Here is a 21084-nt window from a genome sequence, read left to right on the forward strand (position 1 = left end):
TAGAAACTTCACTTAATTGCTCTTTATGCCCAATAAGAAAAGTTTTCCAAACTCTCAACACAGTCCCGCGCGCACGCTTCATCTCATCTCCACGCGGAGGATCCCACGGGTTGGAGTGGGGGGGCTGCCTTGCCTCCCTCTGATTGGTCAGCCTCTATCGACAACCAGCTGCATATTTATCTCCCTCGCAGGTTCATTGGTCGCCGCCGCTGTCACTCTCCCGCCTGTCTCTGTATAAGGTCCTCTGCTCCAGCGGCAGCTTTAACGAACCTGAGATGAGCGTGGAGCAGCACCGCGGTGCGTCTGTCTCAGCTCAACAATTTTCCATAGTGTAGCCATAAGTATGATTAAAAATTCCTCAATGCCTTTTCATTCCTGGATTTATCATTTTCTTCGGTTATATTTAGATTAGCGGGGTTTTTTTTGTTTTTATTTGTGAGTTTTATTTATTTTGAGTTTTAGGTGAGCATGTGCGTAATTTTGCGAGGATTGCCGAGGTGCCACCGGGAGTGAGTTAGGCAATATGCGCCGCTGGGATATGATTTTCAACCGAAAGGCTTATGGAATATAGCCAGGTTTGTCACAGCCTGTATGCCCTCTGGTCAAGCCCCGTGAAGAAGAAACTAATACTGCTCAGCATCATGTTTTTAATCTGGGTATACATGCTGTACTCCTGCGTGGGCTACTGCTCCACCATGCCAAGTTTGGTGGTGGACAGTTACCGGGGCAAGGAGACCGGCTCGGCGGTGGGCAAGAGGACAGAGAGCGGCAGGACGGACCTGGTGTCCAGACTGCTGGCCAAACCGCAGCCGTGGGAGGATATAGAGAGCGACTATGAGGAGCCGTCCATCAGGACCGCCGCGTCCAGAGACCTGCTCAATAACGAGCTGGAGACGGACAGAGCCGAGGAGTGGGACGAGATGCGGCTCGACCAGCAGCAGAGAGCCCCGGAGCCCAGCGCCATGTCCAGCTTCTCCAACGGCTCCGGGAGCAAGAAGCTGCCGCAGGCGATCATCATCGGGGTGAAGAAAGGGGGGACCCGGGCTCTGCTGGAGTTTCTCCGGGTTCATCCAGACATCAGAGCCGTGGGAGCAGAGCCGCACTTCTTCGACCGCAACTACGACAACGGACTGGAGTGGTACAGGTAAGACCAGGTCATTTAACGTTACTTTAAGTCTGGATGGTGGTTGAATATGTTCAGAAAACAAAAATGTGACTTAGGATATTTTAGATGATTTTATTACTCTATAAAACAGATTTATAGGAGAATTGGCGGCGCAGCGCTGCAAGTCAGTTCTGCTGATACCGATCAGAGCCAACACCGCGGCTCACATGTGCCCTTTTCTATTTATTTGACTGTTTTATCTTTACAGAGAATTTTGTCGTTTTTTTTTTTTTATTCATTCCCTCAGTAACATTTACACCGATTTCGATACAACTGAACAAGCGAATTAACTCCAAACTGCTTTGCAAGGACACTCATGTGGACCTCGTTAATATAAACCAAATTTATATCTATATTTTCATTACAGTCATCATCCAACAGGTTTAGAGTTTATTCCAAAATGACCATATTAAGCCAAATAAACAGGGTGGAAGCAGTTTGGTTCTGACCTCTGCTTTTCTTTACGTCCCTTTACGCCTCAGGCAGTTGGCTCTCCCAGATTATTCCTGATTAATTCAATGTGTTAATTTAAAGCTTTGACAGCAGACTGAGATTTTTAATATCTTGAGTGTATTTATTTATTTATTTTTTAAAAGTACTGACTTGTGTCACACTGAAGCTGCTTGGAGATTCAGTCAGTCTGGCCTGTTTCTGCGATGTGCAGTGATCTCTATTGGACACAGTGCAACACTGCACCTTCGCGGTGATGCGTCTTCAGGGTTTTTCTGTCAAGTTAAATTTGAATTCAGTCGTTTTTTCTTTACATTTTGTTTCGTTTTTTTTTAATGAATTGCCTTTTATTTATCGGGAGCAGGAGTTTGTTTTATAGTCGTGCTGATTTCAGCTCTCAGTAACATACTGTTGCACTTGGTCTGACAAAACCTGACCCAGCAGACGCTTTTATACTTAACTACACTACGGTGTGATATAAGGCTCATTGCTTATGGCACAATTTGCACAAATCAGTCTGATCCCAGCGCGATAAGATCCAGATAACAAATCATCTCTGGATCGTTTTTGACGATTAAAAGAACAAACACAGTTCTATGATAGTGTTTTCTTCGTGTAGAACGTTTAACCTAATAGTGTTGACAGACCTGGGAGGTTTGAAGGCGTTCTGACCATTCTTGTGTCAATGAGTTCCGCAGGCCCCCCCAAAAGCCTACGCTGCGAGAAAAAGGAGGGGATCCAAGACAAAGTGAGGATCCTCCTCAGGAACAAAACAACCCAACTAAAACCGTTTAACATCCTCAGAGGTCGACAAACTAACATTATCCTCGTCATTTACATCACAACGCGTTCATATAACGAGCTGAAGGACAGCACTTAATGACTGCAGCTCCCAACAGCCGCAGTCTGTTAGAAAATACAACCAGAATAACTGCTCGTCAAAGTTCTGTTATTTTTCAAATCTCACATCTCCTTTTTTTTTAGTTCGTTTTGTGGGGGGTGGGTAATTTAATCTGCATAATATTAATACATGACCAGGCCGGTCATTGTGTCTTTGTTGTTATCTACAAGTAACCAGGGACAGGTTATGGCCAATTAATTGCCGATGGCAGAATCAATTTATTGACTGATTGTTGGAATTCTGCTTAGAATTTGCTAATTACTTCCAGCCATTTCCTTCACAGGCTGTCAACCTTTAAAATGCCACGTCTTGTGCTTCTAATGTGTGTTAATGTGTAACTTTCAGAAGTTTTAAAAGTAAAAAAAAAAATGAAATAGTTAAATGATAAATACATTAAAGATGCATCTGGAATTAAGGAGATTTGGCTCCTGCTCTCAGCCTGCATGTTAAATATGCAAGACCTTGAAGAGGGCCCCAACAATTTTAATGAAACAAAGAAAAAAAAAAAAAAAGAGCTGACTGGAGAACCCAAGTGTTGGCAGCATTCAAAATAAAGACACTGCTTCTTGATTTGTGTTGAGTTTTATGTGCCTGCTTTGATAGGAACTGAGGAATTACTGCAGGCCTTTAGGTTGGAGTTTTGTAGGAGAAGCTGTTATTTAACCCGACTTCCACCTACAGTAATTCCAACTTTTCTGGTCGAGGGGGGAATTGTGGAAAAGTGCTGTCTGCTAGTTTTTAGGCCGTGAAATTTAATACTTTTTCAGCCATGTAAAGAAGTCATGACTCAAGGTTTTCTGTTGAGATAGAATTGAGGCGTATACAGTGCACTGTCTGAAAGCTGAAATCCAGTTTAGTCATATTTTCTTTCCTGTTGGTGCCAAAAACAATAACCTCCTTATAACTCACACATACAGAAATATATAGAACGGTTTTTATTTTTCATTCTGCAACCAAAACTTCTGCAGTGCGCAATTTCAGATTATTATTATTATTTCTTTATTTTTTTGTCAAGTGAGGTAATTTATGCCGCAACAGGATATCTAAACAGCGGTGGTTATGCCATACAAAAATCCATTAACTTGTTTGTCTCTTACAGAAGTGCACTCAGACTGGGGTTTAGAACAGTGAAATCTGTCTTGCCATGCTTTTATTGAATAACTACAGTAAGAAATGTATGTGTGAGAGAAACAGCTGGTGTAAGCAGTCCCTGCAGTGGAAGAAAAAAAACAACCAAGAAGTTTTTAGTGCTTCTTTTTCTCAAGTGAGGATGGACAGAGAAAGGAAATCATACTTTTCATTCATTGCTGACCATCCAAATGTTCCCATTAGGACCAGATACTGGGAGAGAACACAACGCTGGAATGTTCCAGATAGGCAAAATTGCATGGCATTGAAATGTTTTCTGTGGGAACATGATCGGATCACAGTGAGGGTCATTTATGGAGGCGGTTAAAGACGGTTATGTGTGTGTGTGTATGTGTGTGCGTGCGAGTTGAGCAACTCACCTCTCCTTGTTTGTTCGTTTGCACAATCTCTCTACCATCCAATATTGTAACTAGCTTGCACCATCTTTGCCTCTCCCAATGGACACACATTTAGAGTTGGAACTCCACCAAGTAAATGCAGCCATAGAGGGAGCAGAAAAGACTCGAGGAGAAAGAGAGAGAGAGAGAGAAGTCTGAAAATGAATGGAGGTGGTGATAACAAGTCTTACTGTGGATTTCTGATGTACTTTGACAGTTTTTATTTGTGCCAAAGACAAACACATGATTCATGCTTTTGACCGAGGGGTCCTTGTATCAGGAGGTACACATTTTCACTGTGAGGTCATGCATGAACTGGCCCCAAGGAACACACACACACACATACACACATAGAGAGAGTCAACAGGCCCGTGTGACTGAATGTAAACGGGAACATTGGTTCATTATTTCCCCATTTCTGTCTGCACCTGTGTGCTGGTGTGGAGAGAGTGCGACTGGTGTTATCTGACTGTGATAAGCAAAAAAATGTACTTATCTTTTGCACATACATTAATGGCAAATAGTAAATTAATTCATGAAAAAGATAAATAACCCATGCAGATACATATTAGAGCTCAGGGTCAGCTGTGTGAGCATCTTGTGAAGCAACAACTGTTACCAAGTTATGTTGTATGTATTTTTGTATTTTTATGTAAAAAGCACTTTTTTTGCACTTTTCAAAACATACGATACAAAAGGAAATAGGAGGGGAAAAAAGCAGAGGAGATGATGTATTAAAACAAGGAGGAAGCCCAAATATAAAGTCATAAAATCATGAAAAAGCCCCCCCCAAAAAACAAGTAAAATGTGCACAAATTTACAAATTTGACTTTTTCAAAAGACTAATCTCAGTATATATATATATATATATATATTATATATATATACAGCTATTTATTTACAGCATGTTTGCAGTGATATGTAACTTTGAAACAAGCTGCAGATAGTTAAAAGTTTTCACTTTCCACACACCGCTCCGGTTTTCTCTTTGACGAGAGGCGTTTTATTTACTCCTAACTCTTGTTGACTGCAGCCCTCATCTCGCCCTGTCAGTCTGTGGTGCATGTCGCTCTCTTCATATTCCATTTAGCCCTATTGGCTATGAAGGGGCTTTGATATATAATTACTGTACTGTGGTTTTGCTGTCGTGTCGCGGGCTCTGGTCTTAGCTCACTGTCGGGGCCCGGCAGTGTTGACGCTGGTGCTCCTCCCTTGGAGTGGCTTTAGCATTAAACAAGAAGCTTAGGAACATGTTGGAGAGAGCATAGTAATAGAGTTTATGGTCATATGGTGGCATGAGTGTTACGATATATGACTATGTTTACACTTGTGTGACGTTTACTTCAACTGGAATGTAGCAGAGATCGCCTGTTTTGTTGTTGCTCCCTGTACTATGACATTTTTAATGTTAAATGTTTGTCTCTAGTTTTTTTTTGTCCAGTCTAGCCTGTGTTAAAACACGTGGAGGTAAACAGACTAAGCTACTTATACTACCACACAACAAAAGGACAAGTGGAGCATTGTTGAAAAAGGGGGTTCCTAAAAGAAAAAAGAAAAAAGTTCCGCTATCAGACTCGGGATGCTTGCGGAAGTCTGTGCTGTTTGAAAGCCGTTATCTAAAGGCTGGTCCTCCCCCACTGGTAGCTCTTGAGCCAGAGTCAGACTGCGGCTCCTGGCCATGTCGGGGACAGTTCTGGATGGGTGCACGTCCTTTTATCTGCTCGCTGCAGGGGTGCTCCTATTTCCATGTAGGTGACCCATCCACTCTCTGTTGCCACTGACCTCGCCCTCCTTACTTCCTCTCAATGACCAAAAGAGGCCACCTGGTCCTATGGGGCGCCAGTGAAAGGCATCAGACCAACAAAGCATCTGATGTTTGCATACATGGGGATGTTGTGTAGAAATCCAAAAGGTGTGGAAAGGGGGTTATTCATGAGATCTATACACTTGTATGGTTGTGACAGGCTCAGCTGTCGAAGTCACTAATAATTTTCATCTTCTGTCACAAAAGAATGAAACACTCAGACAGCCTGCACAAATGTCGCCATGGCCTGGCTCCTCTGGGATAGCCAGTATTGATTGGTCAGGCCTTATTGGAGGTAATGTAGAGAGATGGGTTAAGGGCCTCTGACTGGGGTCAGGCCCACGTCTGCTTGCTGACAGGGTCTGTGTGTTGACCATCTGCAGCGCTTCAGAAAGCTGCTGGAAGCTACAGGCCCCATTGGGGATTTTATAGCTGTTCCTTGCTGAAAACAATAGCATGACGGGACAGTTTTTTTAGGCCCCACTGATTTATATAAATGATTTTTGTTTTAAAACACTAAATTTGACAGAAACACTGAGCACAGAAAGTTTAAGCGGCTCTAACTGGGCTAAATTTCCGGACAGGACAATGCTGAATTCAGATGATTAGATACTTTGGCGCTCTGATTGTTTCCTGATTCCTGGAACTCCACGGCTCCTCGGGGAGCGAGCGCCCGGCCAGCCAACCGTACAGCTGACAGCAGGTTCACATCCTCTGCTCAAATCCTCAGCTGCAGCGGCATAACATAAAAACAAGCAGCCTGAAACTGTGCCTCTGTGTTGGCTAAACTTCCACCTTGAGTTCCTAAATGAGTGGATTATTCGTTAATGGTACCCCATTTACCCCCACCCCCCTCCAAAAAAACATCATCCTCATAACCCCTCCCCTATGAACCACTTTTCTCCACTTTCTCCAGCTGTGCACTCGCTGCTGCTGCTGCTGCTGCGTAAGAATAGTGTCACATGTCATGCTCGGTTCATCCAATCCTGGGCGGGGTTCGCTGCAGGCCTCGCTGATTACGAGCGGCCCTCTCCCAGAGAAGCCTTTGGTCAGTGTAGAGGGGACGGAGGCCCTCTCTCCCTGCTTGCCTAAGCTGGCATGGCCCATCTGAGAATAGAGAGTAACCGGGGGGTGGAGAAACAGTGAAAAGGCGGCTTTCATCCCCAAATTACGACCGGTTAATTGTGAAAGGGGAGACCTGTGAATAGGGGAGTGGCTGTGGCTGCACTGTGGTGGCCTGCCCCCCCTCCCCCAATCGGCCACCAACTCCACTACTCCTCCTGATGGTGTCCAGTGAACACTAGTCCTATACCAGTGAAGACAATATGGCTGCCACACAGACAGGAACCCCCTGCTGGAGCTGAGGATAAAAGCCACAGAGCTTGACAGGAACTTGCTGTCAAACATTCACACACTCCTGAATTCACACGACGCAAACAGAAAAACACGGGCACACACACACATTCGTTTTAGAAAGCGCGGACTATTGTTTGTGCTCATTCACTCTCGCAGAGAAGACTCATGTGGCTGCTGCTACAGTAATGTCTTTGCTTCCTCCCTGCGGACGGCGGAAGAAGTCAACGCAATTCAAGATCGACGACAATGAAATACTTATGGAGTAGTTTAATGAAGTAGTTTTGTGGTGGCGGGGGGAGAAAGGAAGCGTAGGAAAGACAAACCCTCCCTCTGTGCAGCGTGTGAATCAGCCCCTTTTTAACAAGGTGATAATTTGGATGTTGTTACACATGTCAGAACAAAACCAGACATCCTCCCTCCAGAGTTAATGGTCATTCATCGCTGCTAAATAAACACTCTTTAGCACATTAAGAAGGTTCCCCTGGAGGCCGGGTGAGACAAACACTTGAATATGGTTTTGTTAATCGTTCTCTGTTACTCTCATTAAAGACTGGTTAGTCGGGGAGCTCCTCCTTACTGATTTAAAATAAAGAAAATATGGTCGAGGAGAAGGTGGAGGAAGAGGAGAAAGTGATGACAGTAAACCTGTAAAGCCTCACTTGTCCCAGGTATTAAGTCCCAGAGGTAGCCATTAGGGTGTTGGGTGTTGGAGAGAGTGCGCCTGCCTCTGGGAGAGAGGAAGACACACACAGAAAGAGAGAGAGGTCTCCTGAGGTTTCCATTAGCCTGGCGGTAAAAGAGCAGAGCTCATTAGAAGCCCTGAGTTGTCTCTCTGCACCACGGCTGCTCGACACTAGTCACTCTCTCCATTTAGATGTACTCCCAGAGCTGTTGGGCTCTCTCATAAGAGCCGTAAGAACACTTCATCTCAACTCCAAGACAACCTGGCCAAACTCAATTCAAGTCCCATTATTTTCCAGCATGTGTAGTTTTTCTCTCCCTTGTTTAACCGATTGGAATCAGCAGGCAGCCCTGGAAACTGAACTCTATCTTTGGAGGCAGGAAAACTCCTATTAAGCTGCTACTATTCTGCTTTTACTTAACGTTTTACAAACCAGCAGACAATTAAACAACCTGGTAACAAGTATTAATGAATGCTGGAGAAAAGTTAGGTTGTGGAACTTGGAACATGTGAAGTTTTATTGTTTTGTCTCTGCTGTGGAATATGGAAAAAGATCTGGCACGTGCACCCTACGGTTTGATCCAGGTTAGAATAAATAAAGAATGGAAGATGTTCTATTTTTAAATAAGTTATTTAGAGGATAGTGGAGTTTTGGTGGAGGTGTGCACTCTGGATGTGCACCGACAAGAAAAAAAGCAGAATGGATAGCTTGCAAAAAAAAAATATATATATATCTGTTGAAAAGGTTTATGAAAACAAACATCCCTTGAAGTCTTCTGGCCAATGGCTGACATGTAGTATAATCTGGCATTTCTCAAATGCTTAAATGCTCTCAAAAAAATCATGCGCCTGCTCTCCATTTTCAGTCTGCTCCCTTCACAAAATAGCTTCCTGGCACAGAGATAGAGCAGATACTGTTCTAACCAAGAGGCTCGCTGATAGAGATATAGTGGAGGGGTGAAAACATTTGTCGTCGAGCCGTACCAACCCCCCCCCCCCCAAAATAACGAATCCCTGAAGCCAAAACTTCAAGCTCCGACGTCTGCTTTTGGCAGGGCTTCGCAGGCAGAAACAGTTAAAACTGTGCCTGTTGTTCTTAACAGCAATTATCTTGTCTTCAGGGTGCTCGGAGATATTGTAGGAGACAACATCTAGGCTGAGATCCAAAGAAAACTGAAGGAGTGCCTGAGGATTGCTGCTGCCACTCTTTCCATTTCTGAATGGAGCAGGTTAATTGTCATGACTGGTGTTATCGTTACTCAATTTAGCTAATTATACGTTAGCTCGTGAGGCGGGCTGTCTTCAGGAATTTGTAAACCATTAACCTGCAACAACAGCTGCAGTGTGAGTAATAGAAGCTAAATGATAGCCCAAAACACCCAGGAAGATGGTTTCTGCTCATTGAGTGACATACAGTAGAGAGGAAATCCCCTCTTTCTCTCACACACCACTTTGTAGTTCACCTGTCTTCAAAAAGGTGTGCAGGCAGTTACGGATGACAGCCGATTCAAACAGGATGCAAAGTAGCTTGCTTGCTCCCTCTCTCTCTTTCTGTGTGTGTGTGTGTATGACTGTGTGTGCGTCGAGGGAGTGGGGGTGGTGGCATGTATGTTCTTCTCGAGTCTGTTTCATCTTTTATTCATCTTTGCTGTAGCTAGATCAAGGAGTCATGTGCTTCTTGGTGCATGTCAAGTGTCAGGAAATCAGTCAGAATGGCTGATTCTGCCTGCTCACACACACATACACACACACACACACACACACACTGGCTCACATACACAAGCCTTCACCTGTAGCCCTTCATTGTTGTTTGGCCTCTTGTTTTTTTATCCTGTCACGGTTCATCGGCTTATTTGGTCCAAGCTGTCAGCCACTCACACCCTGGTACTGATGGAGCAGCGGAATGTGTGGCTAGCTCTGGGCTAACACCTTCAGCAAACACCCAGAGCAAACACACTGATTAGTGAGGATTACTAGCGCTAAACAAATACAGGGTAATATCGCCAAGTGGTGGATCAAAGTGTGTGTGTGTGTGTGTGTGTGTGTGTGTGTGTGTGTGTCTGATGGTGAGAGTGTGTGGCATGTTTGGCGTTGAGGCAGACAGGGCGAGTAGGCCGATCCTGTGGCAGTATCAGGTGACTCGTCATGTATCACATGTCAAACAAAGCGGCGAGATGTTGTGTTAAGTGTTACCAAAAACGATGGGATCTTTCACCTCAGCTTAGCCTGAAAAAATGAAGCTTTTTGGGCAACATTTTGAAAGCCTGAAGAAAAAAAAAAAAACTACTACTCGTGAAGAGGAAGGGAGGAGGTATTTCTGCTGTCTACCCTACCACCATCCCTTTCACCAACTCCTCTGTTTTATTTATACCACATGGTGGGCTGTGTCGCTTCGCTGCAGGGTTATTAACACTGGGTAATTCCAGGCAGTTGTCTATGGCCACAGGCTGATGTGGTTCTAGGTTCCACACATTCCTGTGTTGTTTTCCAAAGGTGCCAAACAGCAACAAATATACTTAAAAACAGATTTTCCGAGTAGGAAAAATGATAGTTACTCATTGAATTGAATAATTTGTGCTCGTCACGCCTCTGCGATGCTGCCCATCACAAGGCGACCACAGCGATAGAAGAGTAGAATGTCTCAGCCTCACTTAAGTATTTGCAGGACATAACAGAGGGGGCTGTGGCTGGGAATAATATGTTGTTGGGGTGTCTGACATAGAGTCCATGACATTATATGTGGTGGTTAGTTCTCTATTTATTTATTCTACTTTACTAGTGTCTGATGTTGCCTCCAAAACCAGGCTGGGTATGAGCCCGAAACCAATCTGAATGGTCTGTGACCACAGGGCCTGACTCCCCCTCTCTCCCTCTTTCTGTCTTTTCCTCCCTCTTTGCCTCGCATTCTCTCCGTCAGTCACTCTCCCTCTCCTACACACACTCAAATGCTATAAGAGACGCACTCTGGCCAAGCGCGACTCCCCGATTCCAGCAAAAAATGATGAATGGATGGGTTGCGTTGGTTCGGGTTAACTGTTTTGTTTACATCGGAGGTCAGTAGATTCCCAGGCTGCTCTGACATAGTGCAACTTCTTGATGGAGCAAAGGGGTCTTGGAGCTGCATTTATCAACTAGACCAGGACTCCAGCGCAGAGTTTGGGTGTCAAAGTGTCACAGAGCTAGAAGCAAGACAAGGGCTCCGACCAGTTTGGCCATTCCACCCAGTATAGCATGTTGCCCTGGAAAGGCTTAAAATGGTGCAGCCTCATTATACTCTGACCTAAGACCCTGTGAAGTTTTTGTCCATTTTCCCTCTTTCCCAGACATTATTAAATGTTCTAATTAAATACCATGAAACCAAAGCTTGTGCAGAGAAGTTGAGTGCCTAGGCCACTGGTTCCTGAACTGTTGAGGCCTTTTGACCCTTTGTGGTGGTTGCTGATGTCCATGAACTGTGAGCACTTTAGCTGGAGAGTAATATTCCTGTCTCCTGAGGAAGTGTTTCACAAGAAAAAAATCAATTAGAGAAAAGTTTGTGTTGCATTAATGGCTTTTCTTCTTCTTCCCTGTCTTGTTAATCATTTTCCCACCATTGAGACTTATCCTTGAAAATATGAGCTTGTTTGAGGAGCTTCTATATTTGAATTTATTAATCTACATTAATTAGGTCCCCGTGCATCCTCAATTGTATGTAGATTATCCGATATGTATCAGACATCCAATACAAGTGTCAGAGAATTCCTCCCTCTCCTGACCTGCTTTATTTATAAGGGCATGCTCTCATATAGCACTGTTGAAAATACTAAATTTAGATGAATGACTCTGACCTGGGAACAGTGGTAAACAATGCCCAGACTGCAGTATTTCAGCTAGAAATTAGCCTTTATGTGGGGGTGGCCAAAAAGTTAACCAGTGTGTCACAGCCCGTGTGAAAGAGACTTTCTAAACAGTTTATCTTGTCGAGGTCCACTCGCACTGACAGGCCCTTTTGACAGCAGCATTCCCACTAATCTAGAGGAGGAATTTAGCTCTCCTCCCTCCAGTTGCATGATATGGGCCATCTCAAGCAGGGCCCAGGCCCATCCAGGTCTGAGTGTGTGATACTAGGCTAGCCTGCATTATTAATCCTTTTAGCAGACAGATGATTCAGAGGGTCTTCCACTCAGCCACCTTCCTGAGTTTCCAGTGACACCATTATTCAGTGAAGCCTGTTAATTTGAAACCTCAGGCTCAGGGAGGTGCACTGACAGTTGACGCTGATTGGGTTGATGAAGCTGTAGCATCACTTCAGGGTTCATCATGCGGTGAGTTTTGAGTTTTAAGTTACAGGCAGGTGTGAAAGACACAGCTCATGCAGATATGGAGACTTACTCAACAGCGGGGGAGCAGAGGTAATGCGTGCTTTACGGCACCCAGACACGTATCAGTGCAAAAACCAGAGACATATAAGATACAGATACTCACAGACCTCCTTTAGCATACACTCCTGCAAGATCTCAGCTTTAAGCAGGGACCTCTGGCTCTTCTCAGCCAGGAAATGAACTGTCAAAAACCTCTAAGTGGCCACATACTAACACCTGGACTCTGCTCCAAGTGCTTGAATGAGAGACCAGATGAAGCTTCTGTAACTGCAGCCGGAGCTCTTCTCCCTGCCCTGCATCGGAGTGGCCCGGCTGACTGCGCCATAAACCATCGTCTTTATTCTTTTAATTTACAGCCAAAGCCATGCTCTGTGGTTAAATATAATGTCAGACTCCAGGCATGGTGGAGTGTATTTCAAAATGTCTGGCTTCTGTATGTGCTTAAATGCTACTTTGAAAATATTCAGTGAGCCAGCAGAGGCGCGCATGCCCGTCTCCCTTAGTAGTAGCCATAGTGTGTTTGTGTGCGTGTTGTTGTATGTGTTGCATAAATATGCTGCTTGCTGCAGTTCCATTTCATAGCAATGTCTCCTACTGTGAGCCGAGAGCTCTGAAAGGGAATGCTGGTACATGAGCACTGCTTTTATTTACCAATGACTCATCCATAAATTTATGAAATGAACCATATATATCTGCATGCATCATCTACCATCCTTTTCACAGTGTGCCTAAAAACACCAGGAAAGGGATTTTAACAGTATCATATCTCACGCATTGTCTTATGACATATAAAATGTGTGCCTTTTGTTTGAATTCACACATTACACTCAAATGCTCGTTGGCTCCCGGGGCTTGAGGGATCAAATTTAGAACGTGTTCGGCTATGAACGAACAAGTGGCGCTCAAGATCCTTATCATCCAATAAGGAATAAAGATGTTTCTTTGTGTTTCCTGAAAAACGCTTCTACATCCAACACATCGGTTCATGCGAAGGGCTCGGGTAAGAGGTCCTCGGAAAAGAAAGGGAGCCTTTCAGTGCCTCTTCTCTCATTCGCTCCCTCTTCTTGTGAAGTGTCACTTAGCTATCGGACCTCAAGGCTTGATTGCCAGGGGTCAGAGGAACTTGGAGGATCAATGGGAAAGAGCGGAGTGGAGACTGTGGAAGGGTTTGATGTGAAGAAAGTAGAAGTGAGTTGTTGATAATGAATGTCGCGGCGTGATTTCTCGGAGGAGCTTATTTCTTTGAATTTCTCCCCTTGGATTATTCAGACAGGTTAATTCATCCTCTACTTACAGCTACTTAGAGCACTGCTGAGTGTATGTTGTTGTTTGGGTGGTGTTAACCTCTCACAGGGAGATAACACTCGCTCTAGGGTCTTCTAAGCCATAGAAACCAGACATCTTTAGCTTCAAATGCCCATAAGGGTAAAACCACACCCTCCCTTCAGCGGAGGATACAGAGTGCCCTCTGATTTGTCTGTATTCAAATAAACAAACCCTAATTTGAGATTCAAATGCTTTCAACATCCCTGTGACATGTGAGACAATTGAAAACCTTTTGTATCGAAGGGAAAATCGACAGACACGCGCCAAATAGCTTTTTTCCTTTTGTCTATGAGCAAACTAGTCATTTTGTCAGAGATGCTGCGACGCAGACTGCTCAGCGGCAGCCCGTTATCATCAAATCAAACGTGACAGGAGGGAGGCTGAAGCATCAGACAGAAATAACCCTTTTCCTGCCTGCCATTTATCTCCAGCAGGATGAGGGCTCTTTAAAACCCAGGCCAAAGGGCCACTCCGTCGGGCCCTGTTTGATGCTGTCATGTGACAAGGGCTTCTGCTTTTTGTCTTATCATTGTTTTTGGCATGTTTTTCAATTTGGGAATATTCTCAGTGGACAAAAGTGCAGAGAGCCGCGTAGGGGGAAAAATGTCTACAGATACGTGTTGTGAAAGTACATGCAAAAAAGGGAGTAGTTTTACATAATTATATTTAAGGTCAGGTTACTTATTTACAGTTCTTACTGTCACTGCTCCCCTCATGAGACAGTAGACGTCTGTGGAGTCCTTTGTATCTAAGGGGAACAGGGTGATGTTTGCAGGGCAACTTTGGCACACGTTCTACTTAAGGGCTCTCCAAGAGGCATCTCTCACTTAAGGTCGAGAGGGACTGAGAAGTGCTCCACTCAGCCCTCGATAAGCACCCCCACCGCCACCATCGTCACCCTTGTCCTCCTCCTCTCTCTGCCCCCATCCCCGCCCCCTCTGCCCTGACCACTGCCCTGCTCACCCCTCCGCTCAGGGGACAATGGCTCACTTTCAAAGAAAAGCAGGAAAAAAGAGGAGCCCGGTGTCACAGAATTGCCTGTTTGCTGACGGAATCTTTAAAAGCAGCACCTCATAAATCAAAAAAGAGCATAATAGGCATTGTTTCTCCAAGAGCTGCTTGTCCCACTAAAATTCCCCTCCTCTCCTCTCTTTTCTCTCTTCCTGCCCTTTTTTTTTAAATACCTCCTTGGCGGACAGAGTGGGCAAAGTCAGAGGTGGAGATTTTTATAACGGGGGCCTCTTCTTGCGGATTTGGCGCTTCTTTAGGGGTTTCCTCACCACTTTCTTTCTTCCTTGCTGTCCAACCATGCCCTTGTTTTATGCTCCTGCAACCCCCAATACTTGATTTTTTTTTTTTTTTTAAGGATTCCCTGAGCTTGGATCAGCATAATCTATCACTATGCACATTGTAACTCAGGCCTCCTCCCTATCTCCATGCTCCATTGTCATGTTGAAATCGGATTAGATGGGAAGCCATTTGCCTCTTCTGTGTTGGCTCTGGACTCTTTGTGTATGTTAGCACAAGGATTGACAAAAAAGCTCGCAGGCAGTATCGCCATTGTGCATCGAGAAGATGACGAATAGTGTGCAGTTTAAGTCGAGCATGCTTGGTTTATATTCCTTGAAGACGTTCGAGAGGGGCTGTATAAACAGTTTTAAATTGTGGTGGAGATTTTTGAACGTGCGTGCGCTCATAATGCGTTGTTTGCATTTATATCTCCAGAAATGGTTTGCTGGCAGAAAGATCTGTCATGCTCTTGCATAAAACCACATGCTGTATCTGTTTTGATTTCAATAGGCTATTAATGAGGTTTTGGAAATAGCCTTTCTTTCCCTCTGTCTAGTCCATTCAACCCACTGATGTGTCAGCAATCAAGCAGATATTATCATAATTAGATCACTGGCACTGCATTAGGATTACACAAATCTGCCAACACCATTTCCATAAGGCATTTTATTGGTTACCTGATGTTGGGTGTTTTTTCTTTTCCCCTTGCCGTTCCCTCTGTCTTGCTCACAAATACTGTGCATTGAAGGAGAGCCGTTGTTACATGAATTAGCCATGAGCTAGATGGACATGAACTAGATTCCAGCTTTTAGAGGATATTTCTGAGAAACAGCTGAAGCTCAAGGGAAAAATTGAGCATTACAGATCAGAATGTGCCCGACATTGTAATTTACCTTTCTGGGCATGTAAATACTCTGTGTCGCATTACATAGTGTTTGAATGGGATCCACTACAATAGAACTGTCTACACAATGGTGTATCAGTGCTGTAGCCTTAATAACAAAGGCAAGGTTTAGGGTACAACAGGCTAACACAGGTCTTATCTGTGAGAGTGGGTTCACCCTGATAGACCAGTCTTCCCTGTTATCTCTCCATTCCTTTGTTTTTTCCTCCTTTTATTGCTTTAAACTGCTAATTTGCTGTTTTTTGTTATCAGCGTCTCCCTTGAGTTTTTCCCTCTTGAGCATTCAGTCATCTTTTTCATTCAACTGTTACTGCAACAAAGCAGAATGAACAGTTCTGGCTGTTGTAGCCTCCTAGTCTATAATCCGAACCCTTCCCACCCGGCCAGCACCAGAAACGCATTTGATCCCACATAGCATCACACAGGCTGGTTTTCTTCCTGGGGCGGGGGGCCACAGATTGAAAGGTGATCCACGTCCCAATGTCAGTCAAACCGCTCTTATCGCCTCGGCCATAATCTAGACTCTGCGGTTGGCCACCAATTCTGAAACCTAATACTGAGAGAGCAGAGTGCATTTACTTTCCCTTCAAGACCGTTTGTTCTCAAGCACTTCTTGATTATACGTCTGCATGTAACATATCTGTGTCCATCAGCCAGCCCTCACCCAAAACCAAACCCGCTCTTGTCAAAAAAAAAGGAAACAGAAACAGAAACAAGCCTCATCATCTTTCAGCATTGTAGCATTTTTTTAATTTTTTATTTTTGCAGATCGGATAAGAGGTGGGGCACCATGGCACAGTTATTCCTGAGTCAGCAAGGCAGCCTGAGTGTGGGTTTTTTTTTTTTCTCCAATGGTAAAAAGAGGGAGGCGGCTTTTGATTAAGTCTGACCACTTTGGAACATTGCATCCAGCAGTGAGCTTTGAGGAAAGATGAGCTCAGAGAAGATACATCAGATAATAGAATTCACACATGCTGAGAGCTAAATCATAAAAAAAATGTATTGTCAGGGTGAATCAAAATGATTCATAATGAAAATTATTAAGGGGTAACAGAGTAGGTTAGCTGCAAATAGAAGAGGGGGGAAACCCAGCTTCTTATCCCTAATATGGTTTAACTTAGGGTTGGTCATGTTTGGAAATTCCTGTAAATGTTTCCCTGTGTTTGATTATGCAGTAAATAGGGGTTTTCTGTTTTCTGTCAGAGGTGAGATATCTTATGAGTGAGTGAGCCTGTTGATGTTGGAGAGCTGCCTTCACTAATAGGTTTTTGAGTCCTATAATAAGGCTAAACACAGTCAGTGATTACAGAACACAGTACACTCCATCAACTTGATTACATTATGCAAGACCTCGCTCCACCTTACCCTCCTCCTAACCTCCTTTTTTCTATCCTCGTTCATTTTTGTCTTCCTGCAGGGAGCTGATGCCCAAGACTCTGGAGGGCCAGATCACCATGGAGAAAACTCCAAGCTACTTTGTGACCAGGGAGGCTCCGGCCCGGATCTCCGCCATGTCCCGGGACACCAAGCTGATCGTGGTGGTGAGGGACCCAGTCACCAGGGCTATCTCAGACTACACACAGACACTGTCCAAGAAGCCCGACATTCCCTCTTTCGAGAGCCTCACCTTCAAAAATAGGACTACGGGGCTCATCGACACCTCGTGGAGCGCCATCCAGATCGGCATCTACGCCAAGCACCTGGACAACTGGCTGCAGTACTTCCCCATGGACCAGATCCTGTTTGTGAGCGGGGAGCGCCTGATCAGCGACCCGGCCGGAGAGCTGGGCCGCGTGCAGGACTTCCTGGGGCTCAAGAGGATCATCACAGACAAACACTTTTACTTCAACCAGACCAAGGGTTTCCCGTGCCTCAAGAAGGCAGAGGGCAGCAGCAAGCCCCACTGCCTGGGCAAAACCAAAGGGAGGACCCATCCCAACATTGACCCTGAGGTGGTGCAGAGGCTACGGGACTTCTACAGGCCCTTCAACATGAAGTTCTACCAGATGACAGGACATAACTTTGGTTGGGATTGATGTGAAAATTATGAGACTTCTTTTTTGTTAATTTGTTGAGAAGTTTGTGTTTTTTTTTTCATCTGTAATTCAATGGCAAGATGTGGAGATATTGCTATATATATGTAAAATGTACAGAAATCTATTTTATAATAATTTATTTTTATTTCTAAGCAATTAATTCACTAAGCTGCCTAACCATATTTGTACATAACATCTGGCCCACATGTTGTTTTTAACATTCCTCATTTTAATTTTTGAACTCTCTCGCTCCTCCCTCGTGGTCCTGTAAACTCAGTGGATTTATCGGTGCTTCGGTAATGCAGATAATCAGCGATAACTGAAGGAGAAACTGGGGGTGGAACATGTGAAAGCACCATATTACGGGTACAGAGTGCTCACAGAGAAGTGGAGAACAACCTATCCATGTGCATCCCTCATTTATACATGCATCACAACTTTACTTTCATCTTTTTCAAACCCTGTCATTCTGAGTGTGATTCTTGTATAAGGTGTTTCACTAAAATACAGACCCTCCCCTTAAGTTTTTTTTTTTTTTTAAATCATGCAATTTTCCTACACTGGTATCAGCCTAAGCTGCAGCTCTCATGTCCCTTTCCACTCAATAACAGGTAGATCAATAGGCCTAATTGATCCTCATTGTGTCACTCATGCTTAAAGTATACAGCTGCCCTTTCATTCTCAGTGCTCCTGCTGCCTGCTCTAATGAATGACCCATCCATCAAATGTTAAATCCTATCCCAGACCACATAAGGGCCCATGTTAACATTATGCTAATTGGGTAAAGGTAACTACAGGATTGATCGAGCCTCCGTTCTCCAGCTCCCCATTAGGTGCAGTGTTGGCTTGAAGCCAGGCTCTTGCCCTATCCATTCAGTTCAAAGGTCACACAAAGTCTCAATCAAATTTCCTTGAGCGGCATTTGATTTGTTGTGGAGAGCGGAGCTGGAGCACAGCGGGTTGGAGGGGGAGGCGTATGTGCCTTGTTTTCACAGCGAGATGGAAAATCTTTTTTTTTTTTTTTGCGTGTGGTAGCAGAGGCCTATCTGTCAGAAATAGAGCATAAAGATAGAAAAGATGACAGACAGACAACAGCTTGGCTTCACGTCACCGAAATAACAGGGGTCCACCAGGCCCCATCTTAGATCCTAGACTAAAGAGATCAAAGGAAGAGGAAAGGTTTTTGTGAAGCACTCTCAGCACAGCAAGAATTGCCTCAGGTGGGGTTTCATTGTCTAACCTCTCTGGTGTCATCAGAAAACCTCATGTGCCATCGTCCATGGCCTATATACTTTATGCCTTATTCACCCTCCTCATCCTCACATGTCGCATCTCTCCACCACAGATCTCAACACTCAACTTGTTGCCAAAAAAAAAAAACAAAAAAACAAAAAAACAAACCTTTGGGTTGATATCACGTTTCGCCCCCCATTGCTTCGTTGTTTTTGTCTTTCTGCTTGAATTCTTGATATGCAAGAGGGAGAAAATGCGTAGTTATCATTCTTTGATGTGCTGCCCCATCTCTCTGCAGCGAGGAGGGGGGGGCACGCTATTTTAAGGGCACAGGGAGACGGCCGTGCTACGATACCTTATGCTGTGCTACGCTATGCTATGCATGCTCAATGTGGCGGCCATTGTGAAAATGCAGGGATAATGGGAAGGGATTATTAGCATCCAGAGGAGGGCTTCTTGTGTTTAAGCAGAGCCCAGACTGAATGTACACAACCTATCCTCACATCAAAGGTCCCTCAAAGCAGTTTTAAAAGTCAGACTGTCACTCAGTTTTAGTTCAATTTGATTGTCCTTCTTTCCTTTCGAAGTTAAGGAAATGTTGTGCCTCTTCAACTATCCTCTCCAAAACAGTTAGCCTACTCATGTCATTAAAACAGATTATGACCTTAATTCTGTTTTCTCTTATTTTCCAGTTGAAACCAGCTGCCTGGTTTAGCCTCAAACCAATGGTAACAGGGGAGATGGAGGCTTGTTACACTGTATTTTTTTTGTAGTGCTATCCTTTCACTCTGCCTGAGCGATGATTCTCCTAGTGAGAATTTTAAGCCTTCATCCCCCCTTCTCTCCTTAGTGCAATGTTTGATTATATATATATATATATAAAAAAAAGCATTTATGGTGACCTGTCTTAGCAAGCTGTTGCATTGTGGAAGGAAAGTCTGACATTTTCCCTGGAACTGATGGGAGTACTGCATTTGAATTTTTGGTCGAAGTTCATGTAATTGAGGGAATATCTGAAAAAAAAAAAAAAAAAAAAAAGTTGCACTCATGGGTTTACTCCATGTTGCTGCATCGGTTATGGTTGAGTTTTATTCAACCTGTTTTGAGATCTAAAATGTTAGAAATGTTTGTCTTACCCACATATAATATGTATTTAGATTAGCAGATCTGTATGTACAAAAATGAAAAAGACATGTAAATCAAGTATTTTGTGGTATGTACATCAAAGGAATTAATTTTACACAATGCAAAAGCAAAATGGAACAGATGTTTCTAGATGATTAAATACTGAACATTCATAATATTTCTTTGTATGAAGAAATAAATAAAAAAGTATATATTTTACCAAAACCTTTTCTGCCTGACTTTTATTTGCTTGATCCTCTTGTTGTTGTTTTTTGTTACTTAAATGGCAAATTACACCCTCAAATCAAATTTAAGCATTTTTAAATGACTACTACCTCTGAAGGGCTAGACTAAGGTTACGCTTCATGAAAGAAACAATTCTCATAAAAGCTATGAAAGAGCATTCACAGTATATTTTTGGGTTATGAGAAAAACTTTGAAGTGAGCTTTCAGTTTTGGCAAAGTGAACTGCTCAGGGACAGACAATGCTGCATGAGCTGAAATTCAACAATTCAAGTGAGTATGTTCATTTTTTTTTTTTTTTTAATCTCCATTTGTTCGCACAAATAACATACGCATGGTCAATGTGGTGCCAAATTACATTTAGATGAAAAAAAAAAAACAGTGGCATCTCCTCCAGAGGAAATGGTCTGCTAACTCAGTTTCATAGGAAATATCTCCTACCAAGGATACTGAAACAGTTCACAGTATATTATTGAGTACATAAAGTAACAAACATCGCCTCTATAAAGAGTCATCTCTGGTGACTTTTCAAATATATTTTTCAAGCTGCTGCACTAGATAGGAAATTCAATTCCTTATTCTGATGGAGGAAGAACCCTCAGGGGCAGATATACTAAAACCTGGGAAAATAAAACCAAAACTACATAACTAGACGCCACTAGAGGTGAGAAAACACTGTAGG

General features: G+C 43.7%; 1 protein-coding gene across 1 annotated transcript; it reads left to right on the top strand.

Annotated features, from left to right (window-relative positions):
- Positions 1 to 280: 280 nt before the first annotated feature.
- hs3st3b1b (heparan sulfate (glucosamine) 3-O-sulfotransferase 3B1b) lies at positions 281 to 19909 on the top strand. The gene is made up of 2 exons (XM_018666172.2): positions 281 to 1144; positions 17183 to 19909. Exons 1-2 carry the CDS (start codon positions 561 to 563, stop codon positions 17799 to 17801), a joined length of 1203 nt encoding a protein of 400 aa, XP_018521688.1. The 5' UTR covers positions 281 to 560; the 3' UTR covers positions 17802 to 19909.
- The last annotated feature ends 1175 nt before the right edge of the window (positions 19910 to 21084 follow it).

This window comes from Lates calcarifer, linkage group LG23 (assembly GCF_001640805.2).
Source record: "Lates calcarifer isolate ASB-BC8 linkage group LG23, TLL_Latcal_v3, whole genome shotgun sequence".
NCBI lineage: Eukaryota > Metazoa > Chordata > Actinopteri > Centropomidae > Lates > Lates calcarifer.